This window comes from Euwallacea similis, chromosome 7, assembly GCF_039881205.1.
Source record: "Euwallacea similis isolate ESF13 chromosome 7, ESF131.1, whole genome shotgun sequence".
NCBI lineage: Eukaryota > Metazoa > Arthropoda > Insecta > Coleoptera > Curculionidae > Euwallacea > Euwallacea similis.
Window position 1 is genome coordinate 2,973,488 of NC_089615.1, and position 22,544 is coordinate 2,996,031.

Below are 22,544 nucleotides of genomic sequence, written 5' to 3' on the forward strand. Positions count from 1 at the left end.
ACATATTCTGTTGTTTGCGATAATGGTACAATATCGAAAGATTTATATAAACTCATTAACAAGATGTGCTGCAGAAAAACTTTATTCTGGACAATTTGGTGAAGACTAGTTTGATGTCTGGGTAGTGAATCTCAAATTTGGGACATATATTATAAAAGAGGTTGTCATGTTTATTTACATAAAAGTATTACGTCGTAATTTTTGGACACACGAATTCTTATTTCTATCAAAATGTTACTTACAAAAAAATTGATTATTTACAATATCGACCTATTAAAATTTATTACAACAATAAATATTCAACAATTACACAAATAAATACGATTTGGTAGAATTGGCTAGAGCTGCACTTTGTAGTTCCAGAGGACTGGAACAGGAAGCTCAATGTCCTCCTGGGAGCTGAAACAAAACGTTTTTAAAATATTCAGACATAACTAAAAAGTTGATAAACATGTTTACATTTTTCATTGGGATCTCTCACACCGCACAACTTATACGATATCTTGGTTTTTCTTTTTTCTTTTATGAACCCAGGTATAAACAAACTGGGACTTTCTAATCGGCCTAAATTTAGCAGTCTATTGAAATCTTGCTCCAACTTAGTAGCTATGGGTCCTTTAAAGTGCAGAAGTATCTGTACACAAGCATTTGTGTACAGGGTTTTCGTTTTCCTGGTATCCACTGTAAGGAACCATTCTGGAATTCCCATTACTTCCCGCACATCTCCGATAAATTGGGCCCTAAAGAAAAGATATCATTTTACAATATTCTAATAGTTATATAAATTCAGAAGCATACTTACACTACAAATCTTGGCGGTCGTTCAATATTCACATACTTGATGATATCGTAATCTGGTTCGATATTGGCACAAGCATACCTCTCTCCTTTTTTATCGGGACTCAAGACGACTATAGATCTGCCCAAAGCTGTAACATCCCCTTCAAGAGGGAAATTTGAATCTACAAAAACCTTCCTTTGCAGTCCAATATCAATGGTTCCTAGTCGAGCGGATAAATCGCCCACATAACAACGAAGGGGGTTCTCGGGTCCACATTCTTGTCGGTACAGCTCATCCTATCCACATTAAACTCATATAGCTTATTAAACCACATAAGACTATTTAAGTCACAAGTCCAGTAAGTTTGTCATAGTATTAGTTTTTTACTAGAAGATGCTAGTTAACGAGTACTGTAACAATACTTCTTGGGAATATATCGATATTATTTAAATTCATATTCTTGTATAAGAGTGTCCTAATTCAAGATCGAAACATAGAATGTTTCTTGAAATTATGGCGAATGCAAATATCTATTTACTTTGTTTAAAGCATAGGGCAAATAGATCTACCTATACAATATAAAATAAAATGTCATAACGTTACATTTAAAGGATCAGCCAGTTGGGTGTAAAAAGGATTCCAGATATAACCAGCAGCAACACATCTGGTAGCTTGAGTTTTTACGGCTGCGTCCACTCCTACTGGATTCACATAGATGGCCCAGTTATGATCTCGTGTCTAAAATAAAATAGTCATTATAAATGTTAAAGTAGTAACTTCTATGGGGGTAACGTACAATATTGCGGTCGTTGTCTCCAGGGTGTCTCAATTTCACTTCAATTGTTGTGTCACTACTACTACCATCGTTGTAAATAAGTTGTTTCTATATTAATACATAAAAGAAATTTATTTATATTGTGGAAGTCCAAATAATTTCTTACCATTCTCAAATATCCATAGGCGTAGCCTAGAGGGTGATGGAACGAGGCGATAGCTCGAATTTCCCTGGCCTCTGAAGGACTGTAGCCCCTTTCTATTGTAGAACACACCCATCTTTTGTTCCCTTTCTACAATTCACATTTTAATTGTGTGGCAATTGATTTAGAAAACCGTTTATGAAAATTTTACCTTTTTGTGTATTATAACTGACCGCCCCAAGATGCTTCTAGGACCAAAAATTGGCAGCATTGTGTCATTGTAGAAATTCTTATAAACAGTGGCGTTCTGCAAATTTCCAAACTTTCCACTGAGATCTCCTATTTCATACTGATCAGGAGTTCCCTGGTATTTAACAGGAGACGATGTTGGGTCTACATTTAAAGGATTCCAATGCCCGTATAAAGTTGTTGCCTCACAGGGGAATTCCAAATTTTCTTCTACAGAAGTCTTTAAGAGTGTCTATTGAAATTTAATTGCCATAAAACTTTTAAGAATCCTTACGATATGAACGTGATATCCACTAGTATCTTGCAAGCCCTCCAAATCAACCTCTACATTGGTGATGTCATATTCAGTTTGTTGAAGGAATTCGATTTTTCCTTTCACGGTTAATTCACCACCGTTTGGAAACCAATCTTTGACAATGGCTTTTCGTCGGTAAACTCCTCCAATCCTAAGCAAAGAACGAATTTTCAACAGTTATTAGTGGGGTGAAAATTCCATTATAAAAGCGTAATATTGTACGCCACCATTCCTACTCACCGTGAACACGCTAATCTTTCTCCTCTGGCCTTTGGCCCATGATCATCAAAAAGAACAATACTTTTCCCTAAAATGCTGTGCGTCCCCGTGAGGGGTAACAAAACGTCTGTCCAGATTTTTCGGGAAACTCTATCACTATCGGCAATTTTGCCGGATATTTCTAACGTTCCTTGTCTTTTAGAAATATCCCCGACTCTGCAAAGCCCGATGGAATCTAAATTGCACTGCTCTACATTAGAAGTGTTATCATAGTCAATCTAAAAGCAATATATTATGGCCAAAAATGCGGACTCGAAAGGGACCTAATGTTATAGTTACCTTATAAGGATTGTAGACATCTCCAGCGCTTAGACACCTATTTTGCCAATCATAAAAGTCCTTTCCAGGAGGGCTTTCGTGCAGTGCCCATCTATGGTCTGCTGAGTTATTTAATTGCGCCCCATCTGCATGCACTAGATACTCTAACATCACAGTAGTATCAGCCCAAGGTTCATCTTTCACCTGAAATCAAATTAGGGCTTTTAACAGTTGGACAGGTTGTTAGATTGACTACAAACCTGTCTCATTATCATCCTTCCAACTGTGGGATACCTAAATATAACTTCAGTAGTGAAGATTTGCCTTTGATATTTGAAGTTACTCTCGTAGAGGCTTATAGCTCCGCATATCCAAGGTTCAGCAACAACTTCCGACGTTGGGTATTGGGTGTTTCTGATATTAAGAATACGGATATTTGCTGTAATTCTGGAGGAATATTGATACAACTTACTTGTAAATTACAAGAGATCGATGAATAACAGAATTAACGCCTTGAAGAGGCAGGAAGACATCCCAAAATGTGCCATTTAACTCCTGACTTCCAGGCACAACTACACTAGCATTGTTCCGATGAAGCAATTTTCCAGACAAATCTCCGATTGGGTACTGATCTTGAGTACCAAATCCATTGGGTGGAACTGAGCCCATATCAGTTTTCTTGGGATTATAGACGAATTTTGTCGTCAAGCAGGCATTCTCGTTCTGACCCACTGTTTTTGCGGGTTTTATGGGCAATTCATGAATCTTGTATCTGCATTTTTGGTAAAATTTAATGGAAAACATGAAAAAATATTTAAAATAATTACCCAGCAACTGTAGACCCGAACACGATCCTGGTTTCCAAATCCCCTCTGGCGGTTGTTAGGTTGAAATTTATGAAGGTCGGCTCAAACCTGTTGTGTTGAGTTAATCTTATATCCCCTTTAATGCCACCTGATTGGATTATGACCCTAAAAAGGAAACTTACATCAAACAGGTATATACAGGGTGTCCAAGATGAGAATGACGAAAACAACAAAAGTTAAAGTTAAATGACATTGATGTTGTGTTGACGCATTATCAGAAGTTATATCAGAATATGAACAGAATTTGTTACATCTTTAAAGTATCACTTCGTTCTTCCTTAGGAGATTTTAGCATTTTCTTCTAAGGAAAATACTTTCCTCCCGTCGGAGCAAAATAGCGCTTTCTTCCCTCAGATGCAGGAGGAAAGTCGTATTTTCCATGATGTAGAGCAATAAACAGTTCTGGAAATCGCTTTCAATTCTCCGAGTTTTCATTGTGAAATGAACTTGAGATCTGCAGACCGCAATCGGTCTGGTAAATATTATAACATTCATTGTTAAAGGATAATACATATTATCGGTCAGATCAAATATTAAAACATTCCCTTTGTATTGTTACGTCACGATTATGACGAATATTACAATACAATATTTAACCTGACCATGATCTAACCGATAATATGAATCATCCTTTGTTTATACCAAGTTACGATCTCAACATCACAAAATGATTCTTTTTTATGTGCATTGGCAGTCATTGCGTGACTTCATGAGAGTCAAAGCCGGCAGAACCTTTAAAAGGGCTTAAGTACATTCAGATGAGCTCCTCAGGGCACTGGTGAATTACGCACCGAAGCACAAAATAACTTAAACCTGGCAAACTGAGTAGAATTCACTGTCGCAAAAGCCCCAGAATGATCAATATTTCCGCTTAGAGAAGTGAAGACAATATCAACCCTTAAGATGTCTTATGCTGCAACCACTACGACTGGTGAATTAAAAGATGTTTTTAAGGGAAAGCGAATCCGGGTGATGACTATCAACCACAGCTAACGTATGCATCAACAGGATGCGTCTAAAGAGTCTACAGATAGTGAAAAACATTGCACTGAGACCGCCTTGGTTTATTGTCAACAAAACGATAAAGGAAGAGCTCAAATACAGATCAATGACGGATGCATCAAAAACCATGCAATAAAGACGTTCCAAGCAACCGAAGGACGTCTAAATAAACTGATTAGGAGAGCAGGGATTACAGCCCGAAGGATGCCATACCGCATAAGAGGCCAAGACGTTAGTTGATAGAAAACGGGTGATAAAGGGAATCCATCCGCATTGGATTAAACAAGTCAAAAGACTTGAAAATCAATGATGGTGACCAAATGCCAAAAAGGCCTGTCCCGCATTGATGGAAGGAAGAAGACCAAATAGCCCTTCTGGTATTTCTGACTTATTATTGAAAACCAGCAACCACCGAGGATGACAGCCGACGAAGAATGAAACGCCCAAGAGGACAGAAAAGGGCAGAAGAACCCCTTGTCAACAGGATAACTTCGAGCCAAGCATCCGGGAGACGCCATCAATTCATTTTTAGGAACTTAAAAGAGTGATCTGACGGTGTAAAAACGACAATTCTCCCTGAAAAAAGCTAAAAAACATTCTAGAATGATGGTAGAGCCGAGAGCGATAATCCCGCTTGACTCTGTTATCTGAAGTCAAGAACAAAGAGAGGCCCAAAAGTGAAATCAAGGATTGTGGGCATCGGACTCAAATCAAACCCACTAAAAAACACCGTGTTTTGAAAACAGAGCATAAAATTTTACACAGACTGGAAGTACGGGCTCCAGTACCGTCTTACCGATAAGATCTTTTATCCTCGGGGTTGCATTCCTCAACAAAAAAAGTATTGATCACTGAGGAGGGATCTCTATGAATATAGACACCGGGATCGAAAATCTCACCATACACGGGTGTTTGTTAGTAAGTAAAAATCCCATACCGGCTGGACGTACGTCCAGTATCGTCTTACTAAGAAGATTTATTTTTCCCGAGGTCACTCCCTCCCAAAAAAAAAACACAAAATAAGTGTTACGATATTTGACCTGACCGATAATATCATTCATCCTTGGGTGGTATATTTTTACAATTTAACTGCTAATTTACATTTGAGCGCACCGGAACAAGGCCGATCCAGTCCGGTCCTGTGTTAGACGCCGATCTTAGGCACACTATATATTTCGATTATAAAACAAATTCATACTGACCTGGAATTTACAGGATGATCGTATCGAATTTTAGCACAAGCTAAAAAGACGTCTTCATGTTTTTTTTCAAATATAACTACATAGAGACGCCTCTGCGGTCCATTCAAGTCGCCGGGTAGCAAAATTAGGTCGCTATCTTGATATAAAGTCTTGTATTTGTTTCTATTATAATTCGTGGACACTTTGACTTTTCCGAGCCGTGAGTCAATATCGCCTAAACTTTTTCCTTTGCCTTTATTCTCAGGATCAAACACTAATTGCAAAATGTTACAATTGTCTTCTGAGCGATCAGTCGCATCGAATATGTCGGTTACATAGATCTTCCACGAGTGTTCAGTGAAATCGAGGTACTTTTGGTATTTCTCTTTTTTGTGGGAATGGTACAAATCTGTGGTAATCAGCATGTCCCTGTGATTATCTTTAGTCGAAAACCAACGGAAATACACATTTCCTGCAATGGGGGAGTTGAATCGCGCTATTGCTATTTTCTCTTGATTTTTTTCCAACATTGAGAGAGAGGCACATACCTACGAAGAGTGCTTACAAATACTTTTCCAATAACAAAAAAATAAATACTTTTCTTCTAGTGTCAACCTCCTGTAAGAAAATAGATTTTCCATAGAGGCCAAATTTGCCATTCATTTTTAAGTCTGTGCTGGAGAATTCACTGGTTTGGTTATCGGGAATGACCAGATATCCAAAGAGATCTTCGAGGTTTATTAATTTATTTCCTATTCTTTCCTGCTCGCATCTAGAAAATGAAGTGAGTTTTTTATTCAATTACGTTCATTTTTTATTACATAAAATGAACAAAAATTACCTATTCTCAATTAACGTATAATCAACAGGAAATTCAGTAATATACCAGGACCAAATGGAGCTGGGATATTCTAAAGTCGGCTCTAATTTTGTAGATATAATAAACTGGTCGTGATCTTGTGTGAAAGTTATAGTTCCATGAAGACCTTGATCTGATATATAACTCCTTAAAACTGTTGATGTAACTCGTTGAAGTCCTAAAATAATAATAATGAAATGTAAATGTGTTATTAAGGTTACAAGGTTTGAGTTGCATGAGTTTTTCTTTTGAGATCAACTAAATTAAATGAAAAATTTGTAAATTCCAAAGAAAATTCTAGAATAATCATTATACAATCAATATGAATGTATGCTATAATGAAAACTAAATATAATATAACGTTAATGGTCTTAACGGTCGCCGTCCGATAAGTACCGCTTATTAAAATAATAGTATGGCATAATGAAAAAATATTGAAAAGAAATTACTGAGGCTGTAATCCGGACTGCAATCATATTCTCATATCCATAAATCATGTCCTAAGTATTTTCACTTGATTTAATCGATGACATCAATATTTAATTAAATCACAAACCTTTCTCAACGTTCGGCTCGGATGAAATTCAATATGTATAAAGTTTATTTTTTAAGTTAAATATACCAATAATGATTTCATTATATCGTAATTTCAAATTTAACTTTTTAAGTCGCCATTATGTCGTGAATTATTTGCGCAAACTTCCGACTTTCTGCAAAATAAACTATGACGATAATAGAATTTCATTTTTTTAAATAGGACCCACCAAACTATTGACATTATGTTGAGGGTCCTTTAACGCTGGACACTTCCTGTCCACTTTTCAGTAATTTTAAATATTACCTAGCTAGGGGACCTCATAGATATTTGCGTTAAAAAAATAAGAAAAAAGTAAAAGTAAAGAAAGTCCATTTTTCTGATTCTCTTCATTTGCTTCATTACAACGAAATGTAGATGATTAACGTTTATCTCACAGTGACTTAGCAAGTAATGAAGCATTATTCCGACGACCTTGCTTAATTTAACGCAAAATAGTCCCACTAAAACAATAAACACATGCTGATTATCATTTAAATCGGTAGTTCAGAATTGCAACTCCACACCACTTTACGTTTCCTCACCTAAAGGTATAATCGAGAAGAGCACAACAAAGATATAATCCACAGTACATTTCATGATTAGTTTGGCACAGTTTCACTATTGAAAAATCAAATCAATGCCGTATCACTATTATTAATCACATTTTGCGAAAGTAGTTTTGTGTGGCACGCAGGACGCAATAGTACTTTCGTGCTGACGTCCAAACACCGAAGAAGGCGAAACCGTTCTTTGGCCACTTCTCATGGCTGTTTCATGATGTATAGAAAGCAGCGGGAACTTGACTTGATGGTTGGGTAGAGTTTTCGTTGCTGCACTGTATAAGTTTTTAACGGGGAATTTTGAAAAAAATTGAGAAATTAGGTAAACAAATAGAAAAATAATTGCAGAAGATATTTTAGTTATTAATGGTGGCTTGAGTCAGAATCATTGACCTACTCAAATGATTCAACTACGTTCAGAAAATTTTCATTCTGAGCATAAATCAAATATCAAAGATAATAACAATTATCATAAATCGAGTTTAGTTTATTGCATTTTAAGGTTATTTTGGATTGCACTTATTAGTGTTGAATGAGTTGCAAAAATTGTATCTTCCAAATTTCAACGGTCCTTATACCTGGCTAAGGAAATGAATGTGCTCTGCCCTACCTGTCTGACACTACAAAAGTACAATAAGTGAATAGACAGGGGAGTATTTATATAAGTTACATATTACAAGACTATTACAGCAAACAAAGCAATAATAATTATTATTAGTAAGAAGTCCTAGAATATTCAAATTTTCATTAATATCCTTTACTTAATAGCTCCAATTTGTTAATGTGTGCTCAAGCAAAAAATTGCGTCCATCCGGTCCTGGATCATCTTTCGCTAATTCCCAACCTTCTCGTAGGTATAACAATTTTCTAAATATTTTGTGAGACTTTTTGTAGCATTTAACATCTTCAGGCCCTTTTTCATTGATATATGCTTTGTGATTATCCACTAACCGGAAAAATTAGGTAAAGGAATTTTAAAAGCTGGAATGCCGACGTTAGGGCTTACCGGTGAGAATTCTTTGAAGGGCATTTTGCACACATTGGCATGTAAAAGTAGAGGATTGTGAGAATTTCATTGGAATTGTGAACCGAAAATGTACGATAAGGAATTCTGTGGGAAACGTTTGACCGCTTCAGAACACCTAGATATCATTAAAGGATTGATAACGTTAAAATACTGGCAGTTTCTCATATAAACTTATAGACAGAGTACCAAGTTCATTTTATTGATGTATTTATAAGATGTACTAGTTCAAATAATTTTATTTCTGCAATATTATAATATAAAATGCCATTTGATGATCGAAATTGGTATAAAGAAAAAAAATTTGAGCGCACAGAAAAAATCTCAACAACATACTGAAGAATTTGGGCGCCCCTTCGAATACGCACTGCAAAGATGAAATCGTTACAAGCCACTTTAATTTAACATTTTCTTCCATAACAAATCAATTTTAAGACACCCCCGTATATTAAAACTTGGACGATTTGGCGAATGAGTTATTTTCATAGAAAAATTCAACATTGTTCGCATTGAAAATGTCTTCTTGATAGGGTTATGAGAACTTTGTATTCTACTTGAGGAAAATTATGAAGTATTCAATTTTACTTAGTCTTGCTAATATCAGTGAATGCAGTCCTAAAAACTGAAATATTCCATGAGTAATGTCTGTGTTTCATTGCGGTTTACTTATCACATTTTTACCTTTACTATAGTTGGTGAAAAGCTAAACAAAAGTACCTACTATTAAAGGGTTTTCAACATTATGTTAATCGTACTGTTTGATGGATCTCATTAAAAATACTAAATTCTTATTATTATTGTTGTTTCAATAGAAGTTACGAAGGTTACACAAATAATTCACGACATAATGGCGACTTTACTTTGCACTCTAGTTGTGTATTTCCAGAGAATTTTTTTATATATTCTATACATAAAAGGCAACAAAAGGGAAAATCAATCTAATTTTTTCTAGGGTTAAAATAATACCAAAATATAAGTAGGTAAATGTAACCATAACTACTTATGGAGGTGAGGAGATGTTCACCTCCATAAATAGATAATTATGCATCGCCATTTTTGATACTTCGCAATAGTATCGTTATGGTTGAAATTATTGAAATCCAAAGTTCAATTTGCTTTAGTCCTTAAATTATACTTTATAGTAGCGAAGTAATGACTAAAAACAGCGTACAAATTAACTCCTAGTTACGTTTTGTAAATGTTAACTTGTTTGGGTAAATTTTATACGTGCTGATATTGCTTCAGTATATCAATAACAAATTTGTAAAAATCTGATATTTGTTTAGTGATAAAGTAGGTAAGTTATGATCGCGTGCTACATATTATTCAATCGAAATTTTACTCAGGTTCAGTACGAAAATTCAGGTTCAGCGGCATAGAATATTTATCTCAGTATGCCCGTAAAAATGAACTGGCCCGCTGTGGGAAGTACTGTTTTACCCAACGTGGGTGGAGTGGCTGGTAAAATATTTTTTTGCTTAGTGTTGCACTTTCACCTTAATTTATTATTTACTTCTCAGCTGCTGTGATTACTAGAAACGCTCTCTCTCCTTGGTACAGGGATTTGAATAAACCCCAATGGACTCCTTCAAATTGTGTATTTGGAGTAACATGGGGCGCCCTTTACTCATGTATCGGATATGCCTCGTATTTAGTTTATAGAGATGGTGGCGGATTTGATGGTGGGTATGTAAAATAGATCAGATAGTAAGAGATAATATGATTCATATAATGTGATGGGAACGTTTATATAATATGTTCTAAAAAGTGATATGCCATATTCGTGTGCAGTTGGGTAATTGACTTTTTCTTATTATCCCCAGGTGCTGCTAAAATACCTCTCATCGTTTATGGTAGTAATATTCTACTGAATTGGGCATGGACACCTGTGTTTTTTGGATTTAAACGTACTGAATTGGTATGAACATCATTAATTTATTTAATCAGAAGATAACTGGAATTTTATATTGATTTTTAGGCGTTATACGAAATACAACTAGTTAATGCAACAGCACTAGCAACAGGTTATTTGTTTTATAAAATTAATCCTGTAGCGGGATACTTAATCATTCCTTATTCCTTGTGGCTGGGACTAGCGACTGCCTTGAATTATGTGATTTGGAGGGATAATAGGAAAGACTCTGTTAAGATCAAAGAGATTAAGGAAATTTGATCGAATACAAATTGAAATTTGTAAAAATATGTTTTTGTAGTAAACAAGTCAGTTCTTATTATATATATTTATGTCGAAATTAATAGAAAAGATTAGATTTTTAACTTTACTTTACGACAAAAATAAATATAATTTAAAACATTTAAAAATAGATGGAAACCAAGGTGGGAACTTAGAAACTAAACTTTTTTATAATTATTTTCTTTATTATTTATTGTTATTGTTATTTTTTCTTTTTATCATTATTATTATTATTGTTATTATTATTTCGGAGTAGAGTAAATAATTCATAGCTTCAGGTTATCACCGGTAACTCCCCTTCAATAAATGGGACGTAGAGCGGTTCATTGGAAAGAAAGGCAAAGGTATTTTTGGTTAATTAGTTAAAAACCCATATGCTGCGTATATTATTTTGGAGTTGTAGTCTACTATACTAATAAGAATCTTATGGTTATTGTTAAGTTGTGTTTTTTTAACAAAGAATGTGAACAGTAGTTTATTTAACCTTTTAAATGTTAATAAAACTTTACATTAATAAAAAAGGGGCATCCGATGACGTCATGGCGTGCCAACAACTACGTTTAATGTGATCTGTGACAGCAGCGACAACGGAAGTCAATTGTCAAAGGTCGGCAAAGTTCGTAATATTTCCTAAAATTGAGTTTTTAATTTTAATTTTTCTGCTTTTATGGAATTATTATGAATATTTCAAAGTAAACAAGACCCATATTAATAATTACACACAAATTTGTCCAAAAACTTCACAAGTATAAGTCAGAATTTTCAATACATAATGAAAAAAACATGTAAAAGCATGACTTGAATTTGAATATCCCGGCAAAAGGCGTACGCACCTCTACCAGGAATGAATAAAGGAAGTCCACCATTTTCTCTCTTGCCGCACCGGGCTATAAGCACGTGCGGTTTTTGAAAAAGTCTCAATACATTTTTTAAGAATTTACATCAAAAATATTTAAAAACGTGCCCAAGTTGAATATAAAGGTGTTGAATATCGTATAGAATCTGCGTAATTCTACAGAACCGATCATGAACGCAGAAAAGTTGAAGAAACTGCAGTCTCAAGTTGCCCAAGTAAGGATCGGCGGCAAAGGCACCCCAAGGCGGAAGAAGAAGGTTGTACACTCAACCCAAGCCACAGATGATAAGAAATTGCAATCCTCCTTGAAGAAATTGTCAGTAAATACCATCCCTGGGATTGAGGAGGTAAGAATTTTGTTGCTAAGAACATGTGTTCTAACAGTATCAGATATCAACATAATGCATGTTGAAATTTAAAACGTATACAAGGCCGAAGGCCGATTTCATCATTTCTACCTAATTAGTATTCTATTCTTACTAACAGTCTTGTTTACTTGGATCTCTATTTAAACCCCAATTTAACCACTATCTCCTTATTTTTGTGATTGAATACCATTGAAATTAAAAGAGCCTCACTTGGACCTTTATGAAAAAAAGGCATATTGCGTCGTTTATAGTGGTATATCATCAATGTATTGTTGCTAAAAATAGTATGTTGTGCTTTTGATTATTTGGAGAAAATGGAGCAGAAGTATAGCAAACTTTGAAGATACATCTATAGGAAGAACATGCAATTCAGTACTAATTTCCCATGAAGGTTTAGTGCTAATTTATTTCCAATTGGTTAATGGGGCACTCTATTTTTGCACTGCATGAATCTTATTACAGTGTCATTACAAAAACCTTAAGAGTGACACATTTACCAGGAGTAATTAAATATTGTATAGAAAATTAAAAAAAATCATAAATAAATAATTATTTTCTTCATTTTTTGTATCTCTGAACACAGATACAGGTGTTCACTCATCTAGTATGATTTTTAGTCTGTTAGTCTGACCAAATAATACCTAATCTTATTGAAGGATTAAAAGTTGTGTGTCATTAAAATGATACATAATGAATAAGTGTGCCATTTATCTGATTTTTGGTGAATCTACTTATGTTGAAATAATACTAATACCTCAAATGTGTATGGATCTGAGTAAACTAATTTCAGTATGCTCTGCTTCATACCTTGTAAAACTGAAGTAAATAAACAACATAAGGGTCTATAGTTCACTTGTGATCAACTTTTTTTTGACATGGTCTAAAATAGGCAGACTGTAAGCTGGGGTTATTAAAAGAATCATATTTTGAATATTCATTTTAAAATTAGTCTTAGTTTAGTGGTAATTTTAAAGAAAGATAGTGTTTATGAAAGAAATTCTTTAATTGCAAGAAATATTTATTGACTCTCAAAAACATTTAAAATTTAAGGGGTAGATGGTGTTTTCAATCAATGACATTAGCTCTTATCAATTGTCCCTCATCCTATGGGTATTTAATAACTCCCTTGAAGATTTTTAGTTATATAATTCAATACTTTTGAACAATTTACCAAAGACTGACAATTTCACTATAACATTACAACTCCAACTTGACAAATATAGGTTAGCAAATGTGCATTTCAGTGATGTCTATCTGGTAAAATGATATGGATTATATGCTTCATATCATATAATTAGATCTATATAACATAACTATATAATCCAGGGATTAAACCATCTACCACCTAGGTGTCAATGTATCCTCTTCAATTTAATATAAAAATATTGGTACTTCAGAAAACTAATGTGTTTTATTGAAGCATTAAAGGAAAACCTCTTATTGAGACATTATTTTTTGTATTTCTGGTGTGTTTATTATCAGACGTAGGTAAAACTTTAAATAAGTATTAAAGTTGTAGGACTATCTGCTTCTAAATCATTAGAAAGTTTTGAATTAAATAATGGCTCAAAGTTGGACAAAAAAAAACAAAATTGATAAATTTTTAATGAAATACCCTGCTTTCTATAATTTCTACAAAAAAGATCTAGATATCAGTTATTGAAAAATATGTAACAAAAATTCGTAGGTCACTTTTGTCTATGTTGGTGTAGCGGCTTTGTAAAGAAGAATATGTGAGGTGGATAATTAGATACTTATCAACTTTATATTTTTTTCCAACTTTGAATATTTTTTGTTTGACCCATTAAAATTTTCTGATGATTTAAAAGAAATTTTACGACTTTTATGTTCAAAGCGTTTGCTCATTTCTAAAAATAAACTTACCGAAATCAGTCTAAATATCAGGAAACACTCCGTACCTACTCAGGACTAGAACGTACAATTTTGCCTGCATGACAATGACTGAAAAAATTTTACCTTTCAGGTCAATATGATTAAAGATGATGGATCTGTAATCCATTTCAACAATCCCAAAACACAAGCATCTTTAGCCGCTAACACTTTTGCTATCACAGGACACGGGGAAAATAAACAAATTACGGAAATGCTTCCTGGAATCTTGAGTCAGTTAGGTCCTGAAGGTATCTCCCAACTGAAACGTTTGGCAAGTTCAGTAGCCAATGCTGGTGGAGTTAATAAAATTGTGCCAGAAGATGAGGAAGACGTTCCGGATCTAGTAGAGAACTTTGACGAGGCCAGTAAGGCAGAAGTTGCAAAGAAAGAGGAAACCAAAACAGAGGAAAAACCAACTGAAAATGCTTAAGGTGAACTGCTTTAATTTTTTCGTTTCGTTTTAATAGTAACATATGTTAAAACCTCTGCGTTGTAAGTAATAGTTGAGATTGGAAATACTGGAAAGTGACCATTCATGGATTCCTGTTGGTAAAATTGTTATTCTTCAAATTGACTGGGTTTCCAATATCAATTCTTATTTCAGTGACTTCAGGTGAAGTTAGTGTAGTGGAAAGGATGAAGTGTCATGGTTTTGAATCTTAATATTTTTCTTAAACTACTTCAGATACATTTTGAAGATTACCATTAAATTTTGTTACATTTGGACGGTATCATATTGCAAATATTTGTGAGATGTAATACATAAAGGTATATTTAATGATTTGGTTTTTTTATCCTTTTACCAGTGAACAGTGTTTCATTGTATTAGAAATAATATAATTATACACTTTTGTGGTCACCTAGTAGCTCCAAGAAGAAATGTAATTTTTTGTTTTTTTCGTACTTCAATGGCACAAACAAGGTAAGTTCTCAATTCTATACTGTGTGGGTAATATTCCTAAATATGATTTGAAGTACAATTTATTTGTATTTTGAAATTACAAATCAAACATCATTAATAGGCGCATCATACGAGATATCTAAGATGATAATTGATTGCATAGGGACCTAAAAATCTAGAAATGAAGAATTAGAGGGAAATTGCGCATGCATGTATTAAATAGCTACGTTTTCGGTTATTCCTTATTATTTTTTTTGGCGGTTAATTAGAAAAAGATATAAGTCGAGGTTAGTTAATTTCGGCACTTTTTATGCTCTATAAAGTATCACCAGCAGTACAGCGAAATGAATAACCTTGACTGGTCAGTAGCATTATAAATTCGTCGATATGCGACATCACTAAATTTAGTTTTTAACGTTAAGTTATGATAAAAAAATGGAGGTATGTCATTAGTCCTAAAACTCATTCAAAATAATTGTTGGTGTTTAGACACTTTAAACACTAGATTTTGTTGATAATAATTTTAAACCAAAACTAGAGGGACAAACGGTCCGGTCACGGTTTCAATCTTGCATACGCCGTCGTGATAGATAGGGAAGAAAATCGTTTTGATAAATTTTCGTATGGTAGGATTATGGAAGCCAATAAAATATCTTAAAATGTTAGTTTTTTTTTAATTTAAAATATTAATTACAAATTAACCAAGATTTTAACCGATCGGTCTTATTACTCCCACTAATTAATTCTATCCCAATATATTAAAAATGCCATAACTTTTGAACCGTTTTAAGCGTTTATATCATTTGAAGTATCCATTAGATTAGCGTACTGGGTGTGCTTTTTAAAACTGCACCTAGGAATAATAAAAATAGAATATTGGCATCTTTTAGAAGTATTATTGTTTATTCAGAAGGAAACAGCTGGCTGTAGCAAATTTCACGTGAGGAAAGTAAATATTGGTATCCCTGAAACAAACCAGAACTTACCTGAATTTCAGTTTAGAATTCAAACAGATCATCAAACTTATAGCCTTGTATGTACTTAAAGCATATGACTTAACAAGGAAATTCTTAAATGCAATGCAAACAATAATAACAAGTAATAGATACATCTTATTTAATACATTAAATTAATTGCAAAGTTATACTTTATTAATAATAATAGGTATAGCAGAATATTAATAACAATTTGGAAACATCTATCTAAATTGATGCAAGCTTATTCTCAGCCCTATGGTGTCTTTACCAATTTCAGCAACTTGACACACATTGCATAAAGTTCCTTTGTATTTGGGTAAATAAGAAGTGCCACATAAAGGACATCTTTCTTCAGGTTTGCCTCTGTAGATTGGAGTGTACGAGTGGCCACACAACGAGAAAGGATTGTGTTCGTCGTACTGAAGTTGAAGTTCATCTACTGGGTTCGAGTCACATGCCTACAAATAATAATAATAATATATTAAAGATGCGAGTAGTTATATTTTTGCAAGCGAAAATACTTAAATATATCTCTGACTTATTTGCCAAAAAATGATCAACTTATGAAATGCAAATTTATTTTACATGTCTTTCATTATCAACTGATCTTCAAAGTCAAGAAAAGATAATTATTTTTTAATTCCCATTGTCTAAGAATCAAAAACAGAAGTAGGTATAATGAATATGAAGTAATACAATTACAAAATGGAACTTTTCTATTGAAATAAAGAATATATTGAGTTTATAGGGAAAATTACCTGCAAAATTTTCCTAGCTTGTTGAGCGACTTCAGGTCGAGGACCCAAATCTAGCAATCTTTTAGCAAACGATGCTGCAGTTTTGTAGTTTTTCAGTTTAAAATACATGTTGAGTGCTGTACGTAGAGTCAGAATTTGGTGCACTGGTTGTAGTTTGCTATGAGTGAAATAGGCTGCCAGTTCACATTGGCGCCTTTGCTCCTCTGATGAACCTACAATTTTACATGTTATGTTTTTATGTGTGTAGAGCAGGCTTTATATAAAAAAAGCAAAAATATTACTTACCTTTGGGCAATGCCTTTCTGAGGGTTTCCATTTGTAAACCACAAATGTACTCGCTGCAGATTCGAAGCATTTGTTGTGCTTCTGCTATCTCTTGTTTTGTGTCCACAACTAGCAATGTAATCGATAGCAATAAATTCTGAAATTTTTCTATGGCTTCCGTGAATTTACCTCCAGTAGTCAGTTGATAGCAAACCTGAAACGATTTAAATCAAATATCAATTAAATTAATTAATCTAACTCCATAAACCTCGTAGATAATAACAGAATGCTGAATTTTAATAATTAGACCAAAACCAAAATAGTATCAGAAGGCATTGTTTAAACTAAACCACATATAATTTGTTTTTTTTCACCTGTAACTTGGACACCAAATCATTCAAACTAATGCCGGTAGCCGGTAATCCACTTTTCACAGTTCCTTCTTTCCAATTCCTCAAGGGATAACTGAATATTGGTGGTACATTAGCCAGTTGATAAGCCACTGTTCTGGAACTGCTAAATAGACTCATGAAGATACCTTCGTAGGGCTTAAAATTGACTACACCGAGTTGGTCATGCATTAAGCGACTTGCCGACTCGAATGAACCGGCCACGATGTGATCAGCTGCCAGTTGGGAGTTTTTAGTCCAGACCAATCGTGGAGAAGGTCCTAAGACATATACTTGGTAAGCTATAAACAGGGTTCAAACGATATTTTGTACCTTGGGCTGGTAAATGGATGTAACTGTCGGAAGTATCAGCTGCGGGAGTTGGACCTAAGTCAGGAATTTCTAAATCGGCATCGTCTACGTCCCACCCGGCCTCTCCACTCTCCGATACTCTCGGTTCGTTGGACTTCCCTTCTAGAAGCGACAAACAACAGGAATTCGTGAAAAATGTTTAGCATATGAGCAAATTTGCTATAAATGTCTTACCTCCATCCACAAGTTCGTCATCATCATCGCCCCATCCTTGCGCCTCTTCCATATCATCAGCAACTATCGGTTCTGCTACGAGTTTGCTTGATGTAGTCTGGGCTGCTGTATTTTCGAAATAGCTCTACGAATGTACAAAAAAAGATTACACATTTGCATTATATATTAAGTTTGTAATTTAATTTAAAATTGTTTATGTACTTGTAATATCTAATGTTCAAAGATATTTTTACTTACCCTACTGACTGTTAACAACGGCCAATTACTTTCTGCCTGTTGTATAGGTGGAGGTGGCTTCAAAAATTTGGCATTAGGATCGATGTCTGGCAGTTTCTTCTCATCACCAATTAATTCTTTCAATTGTTCAGCCTCCTCAGTCATGCCGTGAGTGGCTGCTATTAAGTAGGCAAGGGAGTATTGATTTGTCGCTTTCAGTACTCTTACACGTTCTTCCAAATCGCCTAAATTGTAAATATAAGACATTCATAAATTTTAGGAACTAACATTACTGACCAACTGATATGAACATAAAGTAAGGTTACCTACCTAAAAGCAGTGCCCCATGGTACTGGGAGGAGCGTGCCTTCCTAATCTCAGCAATTTTCATCATTTTCCTTAACTTGTCGAGATTGCCGGTGATTAGATATAAGAAGGAGAGCTTCTCAAAGCTTTTTGTTCTTTGATAACACATTTCCACCACTTGATGATTACCCTAAAGATTCAAATCAGTTTTACATTGATAAGAAAAAAACGTTTTCAAATTATACTATTTTACAAGAGAAAAAACTTTTCCAATGCTAATTTGAACGATAGTTATTGAAAAAGAGCAAATTAGTAATTTTGTTCTTGTGAAAAAAGCACAAAGAGAATGAAATAACTTTGGTTTTTTAAACTTCTCATCTATTACTTTAACTAATTATCATTCCAGAATAATAAATACAAAGTAAATTTTTATACTTACTTGCCATAGAGCAGCATGAGCTAACTGATCCCAGCAAGCTTTGTCATTCAGAGACTTAGCTGCTTCAAGTGCGATTTCAATATTTCCACATTCCAGTGCCAATGTAAACCTGGTTTTATCATCTTTAACAAAGTGCAATGCTACCTCAGGATAGCCTTTTTGTTGCAGATAGGAAATGATAGACTGTCCCACTAGACGGGATTTTTGAACCATATAAAGTACCTAAATGAATACACAAAAGATAAAGTATACTTTCTAATTAAAAATGAATCTATTACTTCTTCATATCTGTGGTTTATCAATGCCAACTTAAACTTATACTCAGTAGGATCAACAGTCAAAATCCTGGGTTTGCACTCTCGATCCAAGCAAAATACTTGACTACCTTTCACTCTCGTAATATAAATTGGTAAGTCCAGAGTACGAATTATTCCATGATCCCTAAAAAATATCCTTAAACAGTTGCAATACATTGACGAAGTCAATATTCTAACCCGTTAGTTAAGGTATACTTAATATGATTGCTGGTAGTGTAAATGAATACCCCAGAGTCATCCCAGGCTCCAGACTTAACTCTAGTATTTTCGTGCAGGGAGCATAAAACGTCTAATTTCCTGTTGCATACTGTTACATTGTGCTTGGATAGTAGTGCAATGTGAGCCATGTCGCTTGACCAAACTACATATCGGCATTTGTTGATTTTCACTTTAAAATTCCCAAAACAATTAAAGAAAAATCATATATGGATTAGAGATTTTACTACCTTGTGCGAGAGTCCTCTTTTGTTGAACATCAAAGAGGGTTACATGTTCACTGTCGCGTAACAATAACATCCCAGTACCAGCGTAGAACACTTCATCGCAAGTGGGTGTTTGCACTTTTTTAGTTACCTCATTTTTGAGATTTTTAATAACCAATTGATGTCCTCTATCCAAAACAGCAAACCTATATAGAAATCAAATTTAATTAATACAGTTTTAAGATTCAATTAAGCCCTACCGATTTCTAGCCACCCACAGAGCAGTTAATCCGCTGGATCTCTTACTTTCTACCTCTGGAACATGATCGCCGCTTTCTTGCTCTTTGGGAATAATGTATAAGTCGTAGACGCTGTTCTCCAAGTTAGATGTGCGAGTAAACAAAAGTACAGCATTTTCAGCAGGATTGAAAGACATTCCATATACCGGGATTTTGCCGCCACCTAATAATATTGAAATTGTACATTTTTAGGGATTTCAATGTGGGAAAAAAGATCACCTTTAATCTGTATAACGGGGACGTCTTTAGCAGTTGTAAAATCAAGACGTCTCAAATATTTCTCTTTAACGTAATAAAGAAGGTTTCCATGAACAGTATAAGCAGGACGCTCCCTCTCCAATTTAAATATTATCATCCCAGCGTCATGCCCTGCAGCAAATAGGTTTAAATTCGGGTGCGAAGTCATAACCCAAAACCTCTCATGCTCCCTGTAAGTATTTAAAAATAAATATGTAAAGGTACAATATAAAAAAGGATTGGAATTACCTTCTAAAGGTATGAAGACAAGTTCGCTTTTGCATGCACCACACTCTGATGCTTTTATCTTCACTATTTGAAAGAATTAGTTCCTGCCTTGGATGGAACAACACACAAGAAACATTATTGTAATGGCCTCGGCATGCGTCAACTTCCCAAGCTTTGGAATCATTCATTCTCCACAATTTCACTTGCCGATCATCAGCTCCGGAGACTAAATATTTATGATACATTTTTAACTGCTCTAAGCAAAACGGCTAAGAGTTTATTTACCAATTAAAGGCAAACTATGATGGAAAGAAGCCCAATTCACACCTCTGTCATGACCTTCCAAAACATGCTTTACCACTGCATCTGATACACCAAATAGGTCTGTAGTTCCAGGATTTTTTAAGTGATCTTCAAGACCTGCAGGGCCAGGTGACACATTTTTCTTTCTTAAGCCTGTAAAAGTGTTTCACTTTTCTTAAGAGTATAAAGGGCAAAATACAAAATTCAATCATTAAATCTATCAATATCTGAATAATGACATTGAGAAGTATATTTGTAGTTAGGAAGATTCACAAAATTAAAATTTCAACATGTTTATCTTGAAAACAATATCTTTGCAACGAAGACAAGACCCACTAAAACTGAGATTTAAGTTTAGCTTTTTTAAAAACTTAAAAGATGAAAGTGGGCCTAAAAATAAACAGTTTAATTTTTAAATGAAGATTACCAGAAATGTCCCAAACTCTAACAGTAGCATCTAAACTGGCAGATACAAGTAAGTCTTCACTGGGATGAAATGTGGCACACATAACATAATGGTTATGTCCAGTTAAAACACAAATGCAAGTACGGCTTTGCCAGTTCCAAATGCGAATTGTTTGATCATCAGAAGCAGACACTATCCATGGATATTCATGATGGAACATTGTAGTTCGAATATAGTCCAGATGGCCAAGCAATGTGAATATGCAACGTTTTTGCTTGTAATTCCACACCTAATAGCCAAATATTACCGAGAATTAGAGTTAAACTAAGAATATAACATGAAAAATACCTTTATTTTATAATCATCCCCTCCAGAAACAAATAGTGGTTGCTGACTGTGGAAGCAAATGCCTCGTACTGGACCGTCATGTTCATCAAACTTTTCCAAAAGAGTGCACATTCTATAGTCCCAAAGCTGGATACAACCATTGTGCAGACTTGCCAGAATCCAGGGTCTTTTGGGGTGGAAAGAGAGCCCTTTTACTCGGGCCGACTTGGTTTCAAATTTTGTTAACATGATGGATTTCTCTACCTGTATACAGTTGAGAAATGCAATTTATTAGATCCCAATAAGATGAAACGGAATAATTAAATATATAATTAGTGCAATTTCTGTGTTTATTTAAGGATCATTCAGTTAGTAAAATTAAGAATTAGAATACAAAACTATTCGTGAACACTACCGAGAGACGTGTTTATGTTGACGTTGCTTTTTGCGCTGTTGCGCTCTTTTGTCATTGGTCATTGTCATTTTAGTAAAGATGACGTCCTTGAGTATGCATCTAATTTAGTTCTACCATTCCATAAAGTCACATTTATGATTATTAGAATTATTAACATTATAGATTATAGATAGAAGCAAAACCTTCGACTCTTGATGTATTATTTTGGGGATTATTAACACTAAAGACTTAAACAATAATTTTAAAACGATTCAGATTGTTTACTATAGACAATTCGAAAATTTTCAGGGAGATGTTTTTGAGGGGTCAATTAGATCAGCATACAGACTAGTCTGAACTAATTTCGAAAAAATTGCATAAATAGCTTTGATCATTTTAATGTTTAATGTGTAACGATTGCACTGATTAGTTAGAAAGTGTTCGTTCAATATTTTCAGCCGCAACGGCAATAAGTTTCACAAGTATTTCATAAAAAGAGAATGATTACAACGTCATTACAGCACTCTAATGATGTCAGACATACACTAACTGCCAAAATAGGTACAACTGTGCAATTTGGCAACGTTAATGGTTTTAAGCTAAGGGTGATATATTTATTGTTTCAATGACAGATACTGACAACCGTTTTTTGTGTC

At 34.4% G+C, this 22,544-nt stretch overlaps 4 protein-coding genes across 4 annotated transcripts; 2 read left to right on the plus strand and 2 right to left on the minus strand.

Annotated features, from left to right (window-relative positions):
* Window positions 1–157: 157 nt before the first annotated feature.
* On the minus strand, window positions 158–8,045 carry Rsod (Related to Sod). The gene is made up of 17 exons (XM_066391659.1): window positions 7,807–8,045; window positions 6,670–6,865; window positions 6,426–6,600; window positions 5,850–6,376; window positions 3,607–3,750; window positions 3,252–3,551; window positions 3,040–3,193; window positions 2,801–2,983; window positions 2,483–2,739; window positions 2,222–2,393; window positions 1,910–2,167; window positions 1,723–1,848; window positions 1,578–1,664; window positions 1,385–1,519; window positions 803–1,077; window positions 460–740; window positions 158–399 (listed from the first exon to the last, which is right to left on the minus strand). Exons 1-17 carry the CDS (start codon window positions 7,859–7,861, stop codon window positions 284–286), a joined length of 3,441 nt encoding a protein of 1,146 aa, XP_066247756.1. The 5' UTR covers window positions 7,862–8,045; the 3' UTR covers window positions 158–283.
* Window positions 8,046–10,122: 2,077 nt separating this feature from the next.
* On the plus strand, window positions 10,123–11,125 carry Tspo (Translocator protein). Its single transcript, XM_066391656.1, has 5 exons — window positions 10,123–10,141; window positions 10,195–10,309; window positions 10,369–10,530; window positions 10,672–10,766; window positions 10,827–11,125. The coding sequence occupies exons 2-5, from the start codon at window positions 10,243–10,245 to the stop codon at window positions 11,019–11,021; spliced, it is 519 nt and encodes a 172-aa protein (XP_066247753.1). The 5' UTR covers window positions 10,123–10,141; window positions 10,195–10,242; the 3' UTR covers window positions 11,022–11,125.
* Window positions 11,126–11,917: 792 nt separating this feature from the next.
* Window positions 11,918–14,937, plus strand: LOC136409847 (transcription factor BTF3 homolog 4-like). The gene is made up of 2 exons (XM_066391657.1): window positions 11,918–12,245; window positions 14,251–14,937. The coding sequence occupies exons 1-2, from the start codon at window positions 12,069–12,071 to the stop codon at window positions 14,587–14,589; spliced, it is 516 nt and encodes a 171-aa protein (XP_066247754.1). The 5' UTR covers window positions 11,918–12,068; the 3' UTR covers window positions 14,590–14,937.
* A 1,254-nt stretch (window positions 14,938–16,191) lies between these two features.
* alphaCOP (coatomer subunit alpha) lies at window positions 16,192–21,934 on the minus strand. The gene is made up of 18 exons (XM_066391818.1): window positions 21,516–21,934; window positions 21,189–21,456; window positions 20,744–20,914; window positions 20,480–20,684; window positions 20,213–20,421; window positions 19,955–20,156; window positions 19,719–19,900; window positions 19,450–19,660; window positions 19,234–19,396; window positions 18,956–19,177; window positions 18,541–18,706; window positions 18,232–18,455; window positions 17,995–18,118; window positions 17,782–17,922; window positions 17,434–17,729; window positions 17,081–17,273; window positions 16,796–17,007; window positions 16,192–16,495 (listed from the first exon to the last, which is right to left on the minus strand). The coding sequence occupies exons 1-18, from the start codon at window positions 21,741–21,743 to the stop codon at window positions 16,259–16,261; spliced, it is 3,654 nt and encodes a 1,217-aa protein (XP_066247915.1). The 5' UTR covers window positions 21,744–21,934; the 3' UTR covers window positions 16,192–16,258.
* Window positions 21,935–22,544: the final 610 nt, after the last annotated feature.